Here is a 20,215-nt window from a genome sequence, read left to right on the forward strand (position 1 = left end):
TGGCTGGTAACAAACTTTATGGGACTGTGGGAAACATGACCACATTCATGATAAGTGGACATCTGGCTAACTAAAATCATGCTGGACGGACCAGATAGTGCCAGACTAGAGAGGTTCAGCCTGTATATGATTGTAGAATTTTGTCATGAAACTAAGACATTGTCCCAGGATTCTCACAATATTTCCCTCTGAGTGTTCTCTAGAAATCTCCATTCACTTCTAGGTGCAAGAGGACACTAGTTGACACATTGCATAAGCACACTCATTAGGGGTGTGCTTTTGAGAAAAAACTACAAAACCATATTATTTGATTTGCCTGAAGAATGAGAATTGAAATTGGTGAAGAGTTTGCCCTGACATGGTCCCCCTCTAAGTTACATTGCTGGGCTAAATGAAAAGTCATCAAATTGCACTCACCACCAGACTGGTTGTTATTTATGGATTCTCCTTTTTTAATTTCCTATACATGTTTTACATCAGCTAACCAGGAGTTTGCATCAGTTGTGTTGGCAAAGTTAACCTCTGCAACTGTGGCTGAGAAAAATAGGTCATTTGCTGCAGCCACGCTGGGAATGTTATATTCAGTTCTGGGCACTGTATTCCCAAAGGATAATCTACACAGCAACATTATTTCAATATAACTAGCGTTATTTCAAAATAACTTAGTTCACGACTACACAGCAGGCAGTTATTTTGAAATAATGTCAAAATACTGTTAAGCTGGAGGACTTCTTACTTTGACTCCTGTAACTCTCATTGTTTGAGGAGTAAAGGAAGTCGGAGGAAGAGTGCGCTATTTCAAAATAAGTGTTGTGTAGATGCTCCCGGTTTCAAAATAAGCTATGCAATTGACATAGCTCAATGTGTGTATCTTATTTCGAGTTAAGCCCTGCAGTGTTGACACACCCAGAGAGATTACCACAAACAGGAGGGATTCAGAGGACAATAGCAAAATGACCAGAAGGCTGAAGGAAATGAGTTGTAAGGAAAGTACTAAATATGTATTCACTTAATGCCAGTGTTTCTTGTAAGACCACTGCTGCTCAGTTCTGATCTCTCCTCCCCACCTCTTTCTGGAAGGTAAAACTTCAAAACATGGCCCAGAAAGTTTCAAGAAGACTGTTCTATGGCAGCAATAGTAACATTAACACCACCTGGATTAAGGTTTAGTTCCTAGAGTTCCTCCATCTCTCCCCTCCCCTCATCCCAATTGTATACACTTTACTGCAGGGTCGGGGAAACGTTTTTTGATTGGGGGCCACTGACCCGCAGAAAAATCACTTGGAGGCCACACACAAGTGAAAAGCAAAAAAAATAAAAATAAACAAAACAAAACCCCTCACTGACTTGGTCCTCAACTGAGAAGAGAAAGACACTTCCCCCATTCTCCTCCCACACCACAGCCTAGGGGGACCCATCCTGGTAGATTTTGTGTGCTCCAGCCCTATAGTGCAGGGGAAGGAGAGGCTGGAGCACCAGCACAGGCTCCCCCATGCTGGGGGAGCCCCTGAGCTTCAGGGGCCAGATCCATGCAAGCCGGAAGCCACATCCGGTTCCCTGGCCTGAGGTTCCCCACCCCTGCCTTACTGTGTCTGGAGTTTGGACAATGGGGATGGGAGAAACCTACAGGCTTTTAAAGTAACTACCATGACCAACTATGGTTCAAAAGCTTCAGAAAGGTAGCCAAGTTAGTCTGTAACAGGAATACTTTTTCAAGTATTGTTCAGTAACCAGTCATTTGTTAAGTCACAGCTGTTCACACGTAGTAGTTGCATACTTTGCTCAATGTGTCTATGGACTATCTTAACAAGCATACGATCACAGGGGTCAGCAAAGCTGTCTCCATCTCAATATCAGGGGAGAAGTTGCAGAGCTGGCGAGAAAAACACTTGATCTTTTTGAATGCTTTGTACAGGCATTTAAAATACGGATTTTTTTTGTAGATTCAAAAGAGGTCAGCAGTTCTTTGCATAGTGTTTCTTGCCTGAAATACCACTTTGGCCTTGACATGGTACTGTTCCTTCATGTTCATGGAATCTGAAGAACCTGCTCTTCATTGCAAACATATTGCAAGCTCCCAGGACCTTGCAGGATCGGACCCTTCCCTAACAGTTTTAGTAGAAAACGCTATAGTAAATAGACTTGATGAGTAATACAAATAAAATGTGTCAAATTATATGTTGAGAGACGTCAGAATTGTGTTCAGAAAAACAAGTACATTGTGCAAGCCTCAGATACAGTCGACGTAAAAATATGTTATGATACAATTACCAAGTAATAACCATAATGGCAAGTCTAACATAAGGTTTTGAGAAATAACCAGAATCACCTAAAACAAACCCTTCAAACTTTTTAATACAAACATTTTAACTCAGTAATAAATAAAGCAATGAAAACCTGTATCCCTTTCTATTCAGAGCTGAAAGAGCAATGTAGTACACTGAATGAATGACTTGCTTTATCCCCTGCAGTAACTGTCTGGCATGGATGTTACACAATGGTTTTGGAAGTGATACCAATAGTATCAGATAATGTTCTAGAAAAAGATGCCCAACAGAACAGAATTTGCACTGTCGAGAAGTAAAGTGGTTTCCCGTCTTTCTGGAGAATCAACCACTAGAATGAGTAGATTTGATAATTCCACATTATTAGATTGTCTTTAGTAAGATGTATCTTCCTGAAAGAATGATCCATTGTATTTGCAGTCTGCAGCAGTTCTTGAAATCTTTAGAATTAATTGGGAACTTTGTTTAAGTGCTTTACTGACTTGGGGCTAAGGATGTTAAATATTGATTAATTTACCAGTCAAGTAGCCAATGGAACTTCCATCAACTAATTGACTAGTTGATAGGCACTTCTTACTCCTCCTTTGGTTCAAGAGTAGGGGCTCTTGAAAGTTGGAACTCTGCTTGCCAGCGGGAAGTCTCTCTGACTCTGGGCTCCACGCAGACATTTCTGCTTTGAAATGCATTTCCCAGAGGCTCTTGTGCATTTCAAAGCAGAAGCGCTCACATGGAGCCAGGGGTCAGCAGGGGGACCATAGCATTTCCATGGAACCTGGGATCAGCTGGGGACTCCCCAGCTGATCCTGGGCTCTGCGCAGCATTTCAAAGTGGCAGCACCGCACAGAGCCCGGGATCAGCTGAGGACTCCCCAGCTGAGTCCAGGCTCCACACGGTGCTGCCACTTTGAAGTACCCTCTAATCCCCTTTACGGGGGAGGAGGAAAGTAGTTTGATGTAGCAGAGGTGAGAGGTTCCTGTTTGGGGATTGCAAGGAGACCCAGGTGCCTCCCTGCAACCTAGACTTAGGCACCTACCTCTGTGAGAGGGGCAGAGTTTAGAAGATACCCCTCTCTACAGACATCTAAAATAGCCAACTATGCTGGCTTTTGTCAGTCATCTTTCTCCCTCCAGCCATTGTACAGGGAGAGTAGAGACTTTATTCCGGCCACTCCAGAGATTTTTCAAAGGGCCTAAAAGTTAGGTAGCTGGGATTAGTTGAGTGCTGAGAGGGGTAAGCGGGGTTGGGTGTAGGGGCAGATATCTTGGGTGCCAACTTTCAGGGGTGCCCAACTAATCTATTCTTTTCTTTTCCTTTCTTTCTGATTGTCTGGATATGTAATCTTTTTTATCTTCGGCTGACTGGCAAAATGGCTGAGGGCACCCCCACAGCCAAAGTCCCCTTATGGATGTAGGCCAGGACTACTCAACATGTGTCGTGGGCCACATGTGCCCCACAGCCCATTTGTTTGTGGCCCATGGTGCGCTTTAGATTTACGTGGGGCTCAACATGCGGCCCACGGGTGGGAGCCAAAATAAAAAAGCGAATATAATGATTTTCTGCTGATATGAATTTTAGTAGTTAAATTCCTGGACTGTCAGTGCTCATTAAGAGTGCTGTCATATGGGTGGAAATCGGGTAAATATTGCATTTTATTAATATCAGCAGAACTGACTTAAATGGGGCCTGTGTGTTGTGTGGTCTTGCCTTAATCTTTGTATTCATACCCGCCAGTGTGAAAGAAGTTATTTGCATATATATTTGCATGTATACGCAACCACACTTAAGTTGCGGCCCTTGGCACGTGCTATGAGTATCACTGTGGCCCCCGGGGCTTCCAAAGTTGAGTAGCCCTGATCTAGGCCTTAGGCACCCCATGCCTCAGTTTTCCATGTAAATAACAGGGATAATGGTACTTCCACCTCACAGAGGTATCCTGAGGATAAATAGACTGAGAATTATGAGACCAGAATTCATACTAGTAGAGGTTATGTATGTACTAGCTCCCTTAGTTTTTGTAATATATGATCAGAACAACTTTAACTTTTAGTATGTTTTGTTTACAAGGCTCACCCATGGGATTGGTATTTTCATACCATCATCCCAGTAACTGCAAATCTGGCTGCATAGAGCTTCAATGTACTGATTATACAGAAAATGCTGTGATTCTATACACCTGGGCTGTGTCTACACTGGCGTGATCTTGCGCAAAAGCAGCCGCTCTTGCACAAAAACTTACTGCCTGTCTACACACTGGCCGCGTGTTCTTGCACAAGTAAACTGACGTTCTAATGTGTGAAATCAGGACTTCTTGCGCCAGAACTCTGATGCTCCTGCTCAGGAATAAGCCCTTTTGCACAACTGTTCTTGCGCAAGAGGCCAGTGTAGACATGCAACATGAATGTTTTGCGCAAGAAAGCCCTATGGTTAAAATGGTCATCAGAGCTTTCTTGCGCAAGAGAGCGTCTACACTGGCATGGATGCTCTTGCGCAAAAGCACATGCCAGTGTAGACACTCTCTTCTGGAAGAGTTTTGCAGAAGAACTCTTCTGCAAAAGAGTTTTTGTGTGAGAACACGCCAGTGTAGACATAGCCCTGAGCTTTCATGGGTTGGCAAAGCCTGAGTGGATGTCTTGGGACTGGAAGCCCACAGATCTGAGCCACCTTTGTGTGACTTTAGGAGAATTATTCAGCCACTCTGTTCTTCAGTTTCCCTATCTATAAAATAGGGATAATAATACTTCCCTTCAGGCCTCTTCTGAAATCCATGTCTTTAATATTGTGATGTGTTTTGGAAGGCACTGAATCAACACCAAGGATTAGTTATTCCAACAACAGTAGAACTAAAGTCTAAGCAAATTTAGAAGATGTGGCAAAGAACACAGGAACTGAAAGACAGCATCAGACCAGCAGTTCCTTTAGCCCAGTGTTCAGTGTCTGGCAAGGCCTGGCACTAGAAGTTTTTGAAGAAGATTCCCAGCAGAAACAGTTATAGAATAACCAGCTCAAGAGAGAGCTCCTTCCTCACCTTCATCAATTAGTTAAGGGCTTATGTTCTGAAGCCAGAGGGTTTACCACTCTTTTGAATGTTTTGTATCTTAATGAATATAAACGTGGCTATTGTCATTAATTAACTTTAGCATCGAAGTATAGACTTGATGAATAATACAAATAAAATGTGTCAAATTATATGTTGACAGACTAATGAGAAGGTACCTGAAAAAGCCAACACCTAAAAGGATAATTTACCACACTGGAATCCTGAGATTTATGCAACTTTCCTGCTCATGAAAGCTACTGCAGATCCTTTTGTTTCACAAACTGCAATATGCATTTTGAAACATCCTATAAATATATTTTATCCTGCTCATGTAAATGTCACTAAACTCCACCCTGCCTGCTGATGGTACCATTGCCATAGTAACTAAATACTTCAAAGTAGAAAAGACAGAGAGTATCTAAAGAAAGGAAAAATGCAAACGAAAGAGAAGTGAATACACTGAACCTGTTTGACAGACACCAACTATTTCATTGTGTGAGGTACTAGAACAGTTTTATTGCCACTTATTTTGTAATACTCTTGATCCAGGTTAGTATCAATAAAAACTTTATAGCATCTTACATCATAACATATAATCTGGACATTGCTTGTAAGACTAGAGAATAGAGATGGACTCCATCACAAAGTTTGGATCTGGATCACAAAGCTTAAGGATGTTTGGATCCAGGGTTTTGGTTCATTCAGCCCATTATATTAATAAGAACCATCTATGAAATGTGGATCTAGATCTGAACTTCCTCGGGGTTTTTGGGTCCAAAGCAGTCTCTTCTAGTGATCACTGCTAAGTTCCAACTTAGTTCAGAGCTTTGAAATACAGTACAACTTACTGTGGAATGGAGAATAATGAAATAGAATCCAAAAGAGCAACAGAGATCACATACTTGTGGAAAAAATACACGGTCCAAGAGAAATGTAAAGAAGTCTGCCAAAATTGTCAAAAGGTATGTCAGCAGGAAATTCCATAGTTAGGCACCTATATGCTTGACTTGATTTTTCATGGGTGATTTGCATAATATACAGATGGGGTGGAATAAGGGACATTTGTATTCAAGGTCTGTTGCCACCTTACATGAGAGTAGGGTAAGTTTTGCAAAAGAAAAGTGGCTAATGTTAAGAACAATTCAATAGGGTGACAGAAGACATCAGTGGGGCGTTATGAATAGATATATCCCCAAACAGGGAGTAGAGACACTCCAGAGAATGATGGTAGGAATAAACTGGGATGGATTATGGCTCCCCTGCCCTGCTGTACTAGAGCAATGAGAGGCCTGAGGAAGGTGCAGGGTGGCTCTACTCTCTGAGCTTGCTTATCAACCTTTGTGCAGTCTTTTATGCTTGTGTCGAGTGAGGGGGTAAAGGGCTGCCCAGTCAGAAAGGCAGCATCTTACATCCACGCTACACAGAGCAGAGAATCAGGCTCACTTTTACAAGTGCAAGAAAGAGGGGACATTATACACCTGATCACCACAAAGGGTAGAGACTAAAAAACATTTCATTGTTGCAGTAATCCAGATTGGTGTATTTTCTTTCTTCTTCAAAGTCCCATTCATTTCCTTTAGTGTGTAGCAAAGGCTGTTGATGGTGATGTGCAGAGTTCATAATGAGGTAGGGATCCTCCGGAGTGAGCGGGTTCAAAGAAGAAGGGATGTAGCTGTTGTTGTAATTCACATGCAGTTTCCCTTCATAAAAATCATCTCCAGACAAGCCTGTGTTAGACCTGGAAGGATGGTAACCGGCCTTTGTTGTAGGTGGCATATTGGGAACATGATCGATACTGGAATCCGTACAGTTTTGTGAAGGAGCAATTTCACAATGCAGATCAGCCAAAGATAAGGCAGAACCATTGCAACACTTCTCAGTACGTGGATTCCTTTCAAGGGTAGTGTTCTTATTCTGGGCTTGTGACTCTCCATAGTCAGTATGCATATTGCTCAAAGAAGTTCCAGACAGGTCTCCACTAACATATTCCCTCATGCCAATTTCTTTGCACTTCTCATAGTATTTGTTAGATCCTATGTCCTGAGAGTGTTCTGTTAGGTAAGGGGTTCTTCCAAAACCATAGCTTTTGGCAAGAGACAAACAGTTATTTATTACTTGCTCTTGAGGGTGTTTGTCTATTAAATGTCCATTAAAACTGCAGGATGATAGGTAATTTTCCTGATTAGAAAGAAGTAAAGGCAAAGCTCCTTGACTTTGCATCTTACCTGTCAGGGACTTAAGAAAGAAAAATAAAATGTAATATTTAACAAAACAGACAAATAAATCCATATGATTAACCCACAGCAATTAATTCTGTTAATACAAACAACAAAACAAAACCAGTCAGAGTACCAAAGTACATCTTGGTTTATATTTCTTCTCTCCTTGGATTATGTTAATATTATGGATCTAGAATGGTGAATTTTAGGAGGCTGATGGCACAGTACAAGCAAATTTAAATTAGAAAGAAACCCATCCAGCGGAGTGTCTTCCTTTGAACTAGTGTCTGTTTCTCCATAATAGAAAAAAAGGAAGCAAAACCAGCAAAGGAAGGAGAAGAATGGCCATGGTGTTCAGATGTTAATCTGGGACTTTTAAGATTTGGGTTCTCTTCTCTGACACAGCCTTCCTGTATAACCTTGGGCAAGTCATATAATTATTCCATCCTGTCTGTAAAATGGTCAAAATAGTACTTCAGGTCAGGGTTGTGCTGATGGTGGCCATGTAAATATAGATAACTCAGCCTCCAAAGACTTAATGGAAAATGTACCTAGAATCAAAAATCTAGAATGTAGCAAAATAATACTTGTTAGTAAATGTATTGAAACAGCAGTTTCATTATCACAGAGGCTAATCTACCTATTTCTTTGGAACTTTGCTGCAGGTGAATAAGAAAGTGTTTTTTTTTAAAGGTTGATACATTTTGTTTAAGTTGATATTTTTCAACCCAATAAATATTATTCTTCAGAAATCTGTAAAAGTATTACCACTTATTTTAATTGACATTTTAATTTTTTTAAAATTCAGAGTTTCACAAATGTCCGTTTCATTCAATGAAGCTGCTGCACACTGAAAGTATTCTGCTAAGCATAGTTTTTGGGAGTTTTGCAATCTCTTTAAGTACTCTTATTATTGGATTATAATTTTACAAGGTTTAATTTCTTACAGAACACCTTCTTTTTGTGTATATTTAATGATTAGTGCTTACAGTTCTTTGTCATTTTATTTTTGCATCCTTTTAATTACTGCAACTTTATGACTTGATGGATCCAGCCACAATAAAACTCCCTTCACATATTCTGGAAATATCTGTATGAGGAAATTTCACTGAATGTACATTCTTTAGGGCCCAGCCCTGTCATAGTTGAAAACCAGCTGATGCCATATGGAAAAGTTTAAAAACATTCTATTGAAAATTGTTCCATTTCTAGATCACATAAATTTTTTATAGTTCTCCCCTATTTTTTGAAAGATTTTTCTGCTTCAGTAAGTTATTCTTCATCTAAAGTCAACAATCTTCTGTGACCTCACAGCTAGTTGTCGGAATTGTCAACATGTGACAGGGATCATGATTTCAAGAAAAGAAAAACACATGCAGGAACAAATGAGCCTGAGAGAAACAGAAGCAGGTGAGCAATTAAACAGTTATACTGATTTACACCGCTGAGGATCCGACTCGAATAGCATGTATTTATGGAGTCTTGGGCCCAAACTCTCATGGACGTTAATGGGAGAAGAACTGAGAAGTGGACAATGAAAGTTTTGCCTGAGTTTGAATAGCAGGATCAAGCACACAGGAAAAATGGCAAATCTTGTGCCATTGTGGGGGAAGAACTGCACCTCAGCAAATAAGGACAGAATCGAAACCATGAGAATCATTTTTTCTAGATCATTTTTTCCGAGTTTTACATATAGACTCATTGGCTTTTTCGAAAGTTCATATCCCCTGGTTCTCGTATCAGACATTAGCTGCCTCAATACTGCATCTTGTATTCTCTCCCTATTGCCTCAGAAGTCATTTTCTCCCACTCACTCCACTTTGTCATACCCTCCCAGCATAGTTTCACTAAATCACTTAGATCTTCCACATCACTGTTTCATTCTAGCTGCTTTAATCTCCACTGTTCTATCTTTGACTCCATTCTGTGGAGTTTCAAGGATTCACCGATTCGCCACATTCTTTCATGAAGAACTGAGAGATTGGGAGGTAGTTAGCTCCCTCTGGAAAGGATTCATACCATCTTTCAGCACCCAGAAGGTGTGTCAGTGTCTAACACCCGACCTGTGATAAGTGTCACTGTCTTTCATCCACCAAACAGCAGGTGCAGCTGGGTACCTGTGATATATACATGTACCTATAATGTGACCTCGCTCAAAGAATGCCAATAGCTCTGCTGACCAACCTGACTTCCTTATTCTGGGCTGGATTATAGTCTTGAGATCTGTGCATGGATGCTGCGTGTGGTTCTCACCATTTCCAGAGTCAGGGCAGGGAACAGCCGCCTCTGAATTAACCTTCTCTCAGCTCTGCAGAGAATCTCCAGGGGTCTAGAAACACTGGCTAAGCATGAAGGATGCACGTTATTGCTCACCATCCCTGCTGAATCCATAGAAACTGAACTCAAGGTGAGACAACATTAACTTTTATGTGCGGCCCCCTTGACATCATTAATAGGACCTGCACAGCAAGTGGAGAATGTCTTGGCAGCACAGCTCCCGTTTGGAATAGCATGGTGAGGTAGCTGGAGGAGGTGGTGGTGGGATGGAACCTGGAGCTACTGTACAGCTGTAGAGTCCTATGCCTCTTGTGGATCCTTGATAGCTACACATCATGGAGCTTTGCCGGTTATTTTGGCCAAATCCCAGCTCATTTTGCAGGGTGAGAGTCCCCACAACACAAAAATCTGGGGAGAGCGCTGAGGCAAAAGCCACAAAGACAGATGTCTCCACTTCTGAGGGCTTTTCTAAGGAAAGAGAGAATCTGGCCATAGTTTTTATTCAGGGGTACATGCCCAGGTTGCTGACTCTCAGACCCAAGGTCCAGGTAACTCAAGCAGCATGGTACATAGGACAATCCCTCTATGTTTTGTATATTAATCATAAATGTTACCTCAGCCTCCCGGCATCTTTTTAGCCTTGCAGAAATGGGAGCAACAGCTGTATGTGCTTTCTGTATTGATCTTCTTGCTTCTGCTTCTAGTTTGGTTTCTGGTCTTGGGTGATCATGGGCCCCCTTAGACTTTAAAAAGGAATGGGTTAAGTTCAAGTTTAAAACAGAGCTCAAATAGTAAATTTAGGAGTTCAGAACTTATGGTATGTATGTAAAATCCATCTAAGGTCTTTGTGTCGCAGTGGTTAGAGTCTTACACCTCACAAGATGCATGCAACTCAGCAAAACAGAATAGGGTGGTCTGCTGCTAGTGGACATTTGCGGAAATCACAAAACCATTGTACAACATTTACATGCAGGGCTCTTCTCAACGGAGTCCACACTTGCAGTGGTGCTGTCAGTTAGAACTTAGATGTGTAAGAAAGTTTCCCTCGTGGAAGATTTATTTATATATATACTATATAGATATATAGTATGATTAATCTGAAAATTCATTTCTATCTTTATTTCTTTGAGAATTAACTTGATATGCATGTTTGTAAATGCAGTATGCTAGTTATTAAAACTAAATATGTTTGGCAATGTCTCCAGCAGGTGCAAAGACCTAGAGGAGAGGAAGGATAGTTCAGAACTTAGCCTTAGACTTAAGAGACCTAGGGTTCAATTCCCTGTTCTGCCCCAGATTTCCTCAGTGATCTTTGGCAAGTCTCTGAGCTTCTCTCTGCTTCAGTTCCCCATCTGTAAAATGTGGATAATATCTGCTGCACAGGGTAGTGTCCTCAGGACAAATATGGTAAACATTATGAAGTGCTCATATACTATGGTAGTGGAGAACAAGTACTTACAAACAAAGCAAAACTGCATATTTCCCAAAGGGTCAGAGGAAAGCTTTACAAAATCTGTTTACATTAGTCAAGATCTGGCCCATTATTGAAATTTTTGTGCAATTGCTACTAAATCCTAAAAAGTACAGTGTGTATATGATGGGCTACCACTTACAAAGGCTTGGTATGACTCCTTACCGCTCTAAGAAATCCTTAGTCTTGCATGATGCATTCTGGGAAGGATGTAGCAGCAAAACAGCATTTCTGAAGCTGTAAGGGTCAGGGCTTTGTCTTATAATACTTTAAATTATGTCTGCATTGCAGCTGGGAAAACATCACCCTGCCTGGATAGACACAGGCTAGATCTGCTCTAGCAAGCATGCTAAAATAGCAGTGTGGATGGTAAGTACAAGCCTGCCTGACCTTCCTGGGTCTGTACTCGAGTGGCTAGTCTGTGCCATCACCTGTGTCACAACAACATCTACATTGTTATTTTTAGTACATTAGCTCACAGAGATCTAGTCCATTCTGTTTTCAGTTAACCTGATTAAATACCTTTTTAAATTGGTCTGGATAAAACTATTTTACACCAACCTGAAAAAATATGAATGGCCCTTCATGCCTCCAGAAGTTGGTGACAGGGTACCCACCATGGCCTCGACAGGAAATAAGCTTTAAAGGTCCACTGCAGTTTGGACAGCATTTCCCTGGAACAAGGGTAGGAGGATACATTTTCATCTGTGCAGGGCATCTAGCAGTCAGATGAATTGAATCGGTGAGAATGGTTCATTTGCAGTGGAATGTTACCTTACACTACAGTGCTTGTGTGCTCAAAAGATGTATTGAATAGACCTGTGCAAAAAACCCTTTCGTACATATAGAAAAATCAAACATTGGCAAAGAAGGACCTTTCTCCTGTTATGGTTAAGGTGATCTGCAATGGATATTTCTAAAAATTGTACTTTTTGACCTATTTTGGTTTTTCATTGAATTATTTTTAAAAGAGCAATTAATATTTTGGGCAATGAAGGTTTTGGTCTTCTGATTGTTTTTCAACTGAGAAGGAGGCCTGATTAAAATTTTTCTGAAAGAAATTTTCCACTGGAAAATGCTGATTCAATAAAATAAATGTTTTGTCAAACTGCGCCAATTTCATCAAAATGTTCATTGAAAAATTATCATAAGAATGGCCATACTGGGTCAGGCCAAAGGTCCATATAGCTCCATATCCTGTCTTCCAACAGTGGCCATTTCCAAGTTCTTCAGAGGGTATGAACAGAACAGGCAATTATTCAGTGACCCATCGCCTGCTCAGAGGCTAGAGACTTTCAGAGCATGGGATTGCGTCCCTGACTATCCTAGCTAATACCTATTGATGAACCTATTCTTCATGAACATCTCTAGTTCTTTTTTTAACCCAACTTTAATTTATCATTTCAACTAATATATTTTGAATGATAAATGTTGCAACAAAGAACTTCAACCTTATAAAAACAAAAAAATGTTGATCGGGTCATTTAGATATTTCTGTAACCCATTTTTTTGGCAATTCTCTTTCATGGGAAATTTAGAACTGTTGATTTTTCATTGTGATGTGGGAAGAACAGAAATGTTGAAATGTCAGAATTCCTGAGGAACAGAGGATCCAAACTTCAACAAGCTCTATTTAAAAATATCAGGAATTTCAAATCTGATCTTCCCTGATTTGGCTGGGAGACCAATATCCCTGTGAGAGCTCAGGGATATTTATTATGGATTCCAAAACTTCAGCTAGATTTGGAAGAATCTGATTTATTTTTAAAAATAAATTTCAATGGATAATATAGATGCTAATTTTCAGCATTTTAAAAATGTTTATTGATTTAAATTTGAATAGTTTTGCAAAATTATCAGGGGGATAACATCACATGTAAAATATGCAAAGCAAATATCCTTAAACCAAACTCTAGTATGTTCTCAATCAGCATTCTTCTTACTTTGCCTATCAGTAAGTTTTCATTATTTTTGAAGGATTTTTTTAACAATTAATATGTGCACTGTGAAATCAAAGTTTACTGACTTCTATCGATAAAATTTATTCTTTTCAAGCTTAAGTTTAATTAAAGTCTTTAACAAAATTTCCCTTATGCAAAATGTTCATTAGGCACCATTAATAAAACCAAATAATCAAAAAAGAATTTTAACAAGTCTGACTACAAATCCCTTCTCTTCTCAATTATTCAACTTTTGATCTCTCAGCTTTTGTGTTGTCCCCTTTTCCTGTCATTATAGAATCTGTCAATATAGACAGGAGCTGAATTTCTAACAGAGAAACGAGTTAAAAATAATCTTTTCTTTAGAAAAATATTTTTTCTACATCATTAAAAAAATCAGCTCATTTTTTCCTTTGGAGGTTACCTTTAAATTAAAATATTTTCCTATGGAAATGAGGTTCCTGTGCAAATTAGTATTCCAGGAACTCATCTGTATCAAGCCTTAGTTAACGCTAAATAGACAGCACAGGCTGACTTTTAAGACAAGCCAGGCTACAAAAGAAAGTTTTGAGAAGCCAAATCAGTAAAAATAAAAAAGGAAACAATACTCACTAGAATTCCTCTGAAATATACAAGTTGTGTTTAACAATAGGGAACATTGTTGCAATCCCAGTGGAAAAGAATGGATGTTGCAATAAGTCTCTTCCATCTCTAATTTCTATGATATTATAATCTTTCATTAAGTAGGGAATTAATGAGAACTAAGGCAGGTGTTGCCATCTCTACATATTCATACTTACTTTGCTGTTTTTGTCTGGCTTTATCACATATGGCCGGTCTCAGAGATATCTTCCTCCCATCTGTGGCCGAGCAGTCATTGCTGCAGACCACTACCCCAAGGCAGGACTTTTTTAAGATGCGAGAGTTGTGGTTATTGGTGTTTCTCATCGCCCAGCTACTCAGATGCCTCTGAGCATTTTTATCATCTGAGCTGTAGATATGCTTTACATAGGAATCTGGCCATTCTTGAAACCAATCTGTTTGTTTCACCTCCTGTTAAGAACCCAAAAAATGACACATTTTAGTCAAGGAAGAAAGTAGTTTCTCATTGTGAAAGCAATAGGCTAGATTGTCACTCTGGCAGTGTGTTGCAGGCCTAAATCCAGGCTAGCCAGTAACAGGAGGATTCCTTTAGAATACGCTTGGGGGATGGATGGGCACCATGGCCGCAGTTCCCCTTTGCTCCAAGGATTTCATCAGCTGTCAAAACAGTCCTTGGCCTCCAGGCTGCTCTCACTCATCCCAGGGCCCAGTCAGGTGCAGAGAAGCCTCAGGAATTGAAGGTCATACACTAAGTGGAGTTAAGCCGCCTATTTTAAATGACGTTTCCTACACAGCCCTGAAACTTAGCAATTATGAGCTGGATAATTTCTTGTGCACTCCATGGCTTGCTTCACCACTGCTATTATTTTACAGCATTGCACAGTTTGCAATCAGAGCCAAGAGTTTGCTTTTGGTTTAGCCTGACTTTTCATAGAGAGAGGATGAGCACTGAAGTATATCCAGACTCCTTCAAACCTTCCTGAGCTTCCTCATGCAGTGTTTTATTCAGGTCAAATGCTAGTTCTTAGATCATATTTCTGTTTTAACGTAAACCTCTCCCCTTCACCCCAATATACAACATTTCATTCAGAGCTTATTTTTCTGTTAGCGCAAGGGTGGGGAACCTTTTTTGGGTTGAGGGGGCTGCTGACTCACAGAAAAATCCATCCATAGGCCACACACAAGTGAGAAGCAAAAGAAAAAAAACCCCAAGCCCTCATTGATGTCTCCGCTCCGAGAAGGAGAAAGTCACGTCCCACATCCCCTCACACGCTAGAGCTTGGAGGCCCAGGCTAGTAGATTTTGTGTGCTCCAGCTTCACGGTCTCCCTAGTGCTGAGGGAAGGAGGGGAGTCCCAAGTCTCGGGGAGCAGATCCAGGCAAGCCAGGGGTTGCATCTGTCCCCCAAGCCTTAGGTTCCCACCCATGTTAGAGGCTGAGTTAAAATATATATTGTAAACAACAAATATAAAATGACACAAACAGAATGACATTTTAGCAAGGGGCCAGCCAGACATCAACACAAGGGCTACAGTCAGGACAAGAAGAAAATGTAAAAAGATTATAAAGAACCAAAAAAACACTCTGATGCCTTTATCAGAAACAGATTGTGACAACATGAACAAGTCTCATCAAAGCACTGTTTTGTTTTGTTTTTTCAGAAGTCCCAAGCTTAAAATGCCCAGGAGCTCTGAGCCTACAAGCCCTAGCTGGAGGGAACTCTCAGCTCCTCTCTCTGGGTGTGAGGCCTAGAACTCTGAAAGTATGAATTTCAGTTGCATCACATCAGACTTCAAGGTGCCCTGACTTTAGACACAGCTCAGCTAATAGATTTAGAGCCTGGCAGTCCTATGAATCCCACTCACGCTAAGGTCTTCCAAACTGCTTCAGAATTGGGTGTTGGAAGGCCTGTGTTGAGCTTCCAGTATTCATGATTGCTGGACAGCTTTGCCATCCAGACAGCTCCACACTGGGGGGGCCCAGAGTTTCCAGATTCCCAGGCCAGCTGGCTCCCTCATATACTGTACACCTGAGTAGGCTCAAGTATCTGGAAGCCTAGGGTCCCCACCATGTAGGGTCTACATGGTGATGCTGTCCTGGACCAGCAGACGTGGGGATCCAGATTGCTGCTGAATAAAAGTGACATTCTTGTCAGTTTCATGGCTATTAGCACAGATAGAAGCAGTGAAATCAAGAAGAATGTCAATTTCAAATATTTACTTTTGGAAATATTATGGTTCAGTGCTTCCAAAATGGCATTTTTCTGGCTTTGTTGGTGTAGAAAAGCTTGGTATAAGTGTTCTTGAGTCAGTTCAGAAGAAAAAAAAATCCAAAATACAGATGGGACAAGAAGTGGACCTGTGGGAGGAGGGCCAGATCAGGCAATCGATTTGGACAAGGGAGGATGGGTATTGAGGGTAATTGTGAGTGGGAGTCAGTTTGGGAGGGAGAATGATTGGATGGGGGCATTTGGGTTCAGTGGGTGAGGGACTGAGTTGGCTTGGCAAGGAGATTGGGACAAGGAGCCTGTGGGGGTGTTAGGATGAGAAGCTCAGGAAGGGAGATTGAAACTTGAAATTGATGTAGAGGAAGATTCAGACTCAGATGGGGAGCATGAAGAGGGAAACTGGGACTGGTATCAAGAGCTTGAGGGATCACTATTCATCTGCTGTCATAGGTGCTGACTTCCCCTCCAGGTGAGGGGAGCTTGACTTCTGCCCCAGGCCTTGCCCAAGGGTGCTGGAAGAATTTTTATAGTGGGGGTACTGAAAGCCATTGAACCAAACTATAAATCCTGTTTATGATGAAGACCACTTCAAGCCCAGGGGTGCTGCAGCACTCTCCCCTCCCCCCGTACCCATAGTTCTAGCACCTATGGCCCTGCCCATGCTCTTCTTCCACCCCACCCTATCTGACCCCTTCCCTGCAATGCTGATAACCCATGTTAGTGTCAATATGTTGCCACTTATTGGAGTTTCAGTTTTTTCAGCTTGCTTTTTTTTTTTTAAACCCAAGAAATTACACACATACAAAACTACATTAAAAGTGTCCGGTACCCAGACTGAACCTGGCTTTGCTTTGCAGAAGTGTGGAGTGCTCACATTTGCAAATGAAATCAGTGGCTTCTGTGCTTTTTGAACAGATAAAATGTGATATAGTGCAAAGTATTCTGAAAAATCAAGTCCTAGGCATCTCAAACTAGACACCCGAAGTTCCTGATCACTTTTTACCTTAATCTCTGTGCCTCTGATACCATCTATATAATGGGATAATACCATTTCCTTGCTTCACAGTGCTATTGTGAAAATAAATTCATTATTGTAGTGCAGCACTCAGATATTACAGTTCTAAACCATTGAGAAAATTAATAATTATCTGTTCAGAGCATGAGTGAATGGTATGTAATAAATAAGACATTCAACAGAGAGGATAAAATAAAATATTGACTAGCTGTTTAATTCAACCAGTGGACCAGAGAACTAGAGAAACTTTAGTATCACCACTTCTTGTAACATAGAGAGTTCTTTTGGGTGTATAATTCAAAGATACATGTATGAATGCTTAAATGTTTTAAAGAATAATTTTCTAGCTATTCAACAAAATGCCTTTTGCAATCTAGAGGATGGGGACTGGGGAAGTGGCAAATGAGGAAAGATGATAAAATATGGATGTTTCAGAAGGTATTCCATGATTGGTAACTTCTAACACACACACACACATACCTGAGGTAGTTTGATGTCATTGATATCCCAGTTTGTCATTTCTCCACTTTGAGAAGTGGCGTCCTCCTGGTCCGTAATATCATCTGCAACTTTCAGCATTTCGGAATTCCTTCCCAAACTCAGCAAGCAAATCTCCACTGCCTTCTTTTGAAATTGACTAGCTGTCACCGCTCTCAGGCAGTTTACACTGAGGAAGCTGTTTCCTGAAGCTAAGCGATAGAGAGGCTGCCCATTAAAGATAAAAATCAGTGTTCTTCTGCCAGAAAAACTTGTTCCATTAAAAGTTTTGCAAGCAGACAAAGCCATGGAAAATATAGCTTTGAGATAGAATGTGATCTTATGGAGGCATCATTAACTGAAAGCTCACGGTGGGTTTATAAATGGTTTGTTTTGTGCATTCTCTTTTCAGTCCAAATTTATGTTCATATAACTCTATTCCCATGCTTCTTTGTGAGATCAGAATTGCCCTATCTTTTCAGAGCCAAAATGACTGAGACGCTCAGTATTTGCTAAGGCCTCTTTTTCTTGTTAGTTACATGCTGGGATTTCCTCATACTGTACATTACAAAAGTGTGGAGCAATGGGTGACTCTGTTACATCATTTCAGTTGAAATGGTTCTTGGCCATGTCAAAAATTGCATGCATTTCTGAGAGCCCAGCCGTTAAAAATGGGTAGCACTGGGCAGCCTATCTCAACTAGCCGACAAAAAAAGAGAATTTGGGATGTTAGTTAAAAATGATGGTTGGCATTCCATATATTTCACATGCAATTTCTTATGCTTTCCCATCATAATTTCAGGATTAGCTAAGCATAGTACCACTTCAGCAATGTGCACACATATAAAAAATTCTTTTTCTTGAGGGAAATCATTATTAATTCTGAGAGAGAAGGCAAATCTGAAAAGTTTCAGATGGGGAAAATTGTCATAGCTTCATTATCTTCATTACTTTTATTTACGCCATGTAAGGATCAGATGTAGCATGCTGAGTGGTGAAATACATAACTGTAGCATAATAATGTATTAGAGAGTTTGTCTAATACCTAGAATAGGGTACTTAAGACATTATTTTATTGTTATTGGCTATGCAAGTGACAAGATCTTGGAGAGGTGCCTCAGTTTACCTAGCCAAGAGATGAGTTTGATAATACCTCTAAGGAGTGTTATGAGGCTCAGTGAACATTTGCAAAACATTTTGAGATCCATGGATGAAAGGTAACATAAACAGTATATTCGAAGTATCACTCTCCAATAAATAAATCAGAACATATCAATGGTGAAGGAGTAAGTGGATTACACATTGCTCGGATCTGATATTCACAGTAAAATGCATGCAAAAAAACGCTAAACATGACACATGGTATTTAATATTAATTGCTTAGTGATTTGATTGGCAATTTAATTTTTACTAAGCAACTAATTCATTTTTTGCTCCAGAAAAGATGTTAGAATAATCTTATTTTGGGAAAAGCTGCTTTACGAGAGCTACATACCAAGGGCTATAGAAAACAGCAGGTCTTTATAGATTCCCATATTATATGATGAGGACTAATATAGTCATTGCTGCAGACAGGGATAGTAAAATTAGAACAGACAATCTAACATGTAAATTGCGTTGGAAAGTTGTGCTGCATTTGTGAAACAAATTACCCTTGAATGTTAAGCATCCTGGAATACTAAATGACTGTTATATACTTCAGAAAGATAATCCAATCCTTTCTTCAAATACTTTTCAAAACAAACTGGCTTGAAAATTGAGTTTTAATATTTTTTTCATTAGAATGAATCCTTACCAATTTATAGTGTAGCAATTTCCTTTTATATTCATTTGCCAAAGAAAAAAGAATAATGAACTATTACTTTAAAATTCAGTGAATGACAAATGATGGCTTATTAATACAGAATAGAAGACAATTGCAGGGAACAATGTTATATAGTTAGTTGTTGGTATGGTCTGAAATACTTGCAAAATTTCTTCTCATAGACTTGCACTATAGCTTTTTAATTATTTTGATTGCTATTTGTTTATCTTCTGACTGAAGTACATCAACATTACAAAATTTAAATTTTACTTTATGGTAAATATGTTTGTATCCTTCGTTTTTTTTAAAGCAATCCTCAGTCAACCACCAGTTAGGACTTCTATCACATATCTTACCTCCTTAGCTTGTTATGTGGGTGAAACTGATGTGGTGTCATCTGAAGGAAGAGATTCTTTGAGGACAGAGCTCTCTGCCCTTAGTCACTAAGTCTAGGTAGCTGTACTCTATTCCATGATCAGATACTATATGCTAATGTGCTCTGGCTGCTGCCCAATCAAAACTTAGATGTGCACAGCCAGATACAGGTAAGAAAACTTGTAAAGAATCCAGATCGACTCATTTACAGCATTAGTAGGATGTAAGATTGGGGTATGAGTTCCAGTGAATATTGTCCTCCACATAAATTGTCCCACACTCCCTTAAATATTCAGATAGTCAGTCTGTGTTTGTGTGTGATAGACTGTCACCAGGAAGGCAGCAACATTTTCAGATGACAAAGTTATTCAAGTTAGTCAGTTCCAGAGAGGATTGTGTTGAAATTCAGAGGAAGGTGAATGGGTAACACAGTGCTAAATAAAATGTAATGCTGATACATATAAACTGGTTCACACTACAGGGAGA

The 20,215-nt window shown here is 40.1% G+C and overlaps 1 protein-coding gene across 1 annotated transcript; it reads right to left on the bottom strand.

The window, feature by feature from the left end:
• Nucleotides 1-5,863: 5,863 nt before the first annotated feature.
• GCM1 (GCM transcription factor 1) lies at nucleotides 5,864-17,990 on the bottom strand. Its single transcript, XM_006137743.4, has 5 exons — nucleotides 17,554-17,990; nucleotides 14,030-14,282; nucleotides 11,851-11,963; nucleotides 10,433-10,561; nucleotides 5,864-7,557 (listed from the first exon to the last, which is right to left on the bottom strand). Exons 1-5 carry the CDS (start codon nucleotides 17,857-17,859, stop codon nucleotides 6,805-6,807), a joined length of 1,554 nt encoding a protein of 517 aa, XP_006137805.3. The 5' UTR covers nucleotides 17,860-17,990; the 3' UTR covers nucleotides 5,864-6,804.
• Nucleotides 17,991-20,215: the final 2,225 nt, after the last annotated feature.

This window comes from Pelodiscus sinensis, chromosome 3, assembly GCF_052426305.1.
Source record: "Pelodiscus sinensis isolate ZL-2025 chromosome 3, ASM5242630v1, whole genome shotgun sequence".
Lineage (NCBI taxonomy): Eukaryota > Metazoa > Chordata > Testudines > Trionychidae > Pelodiscus > Pelodiscus sinensis.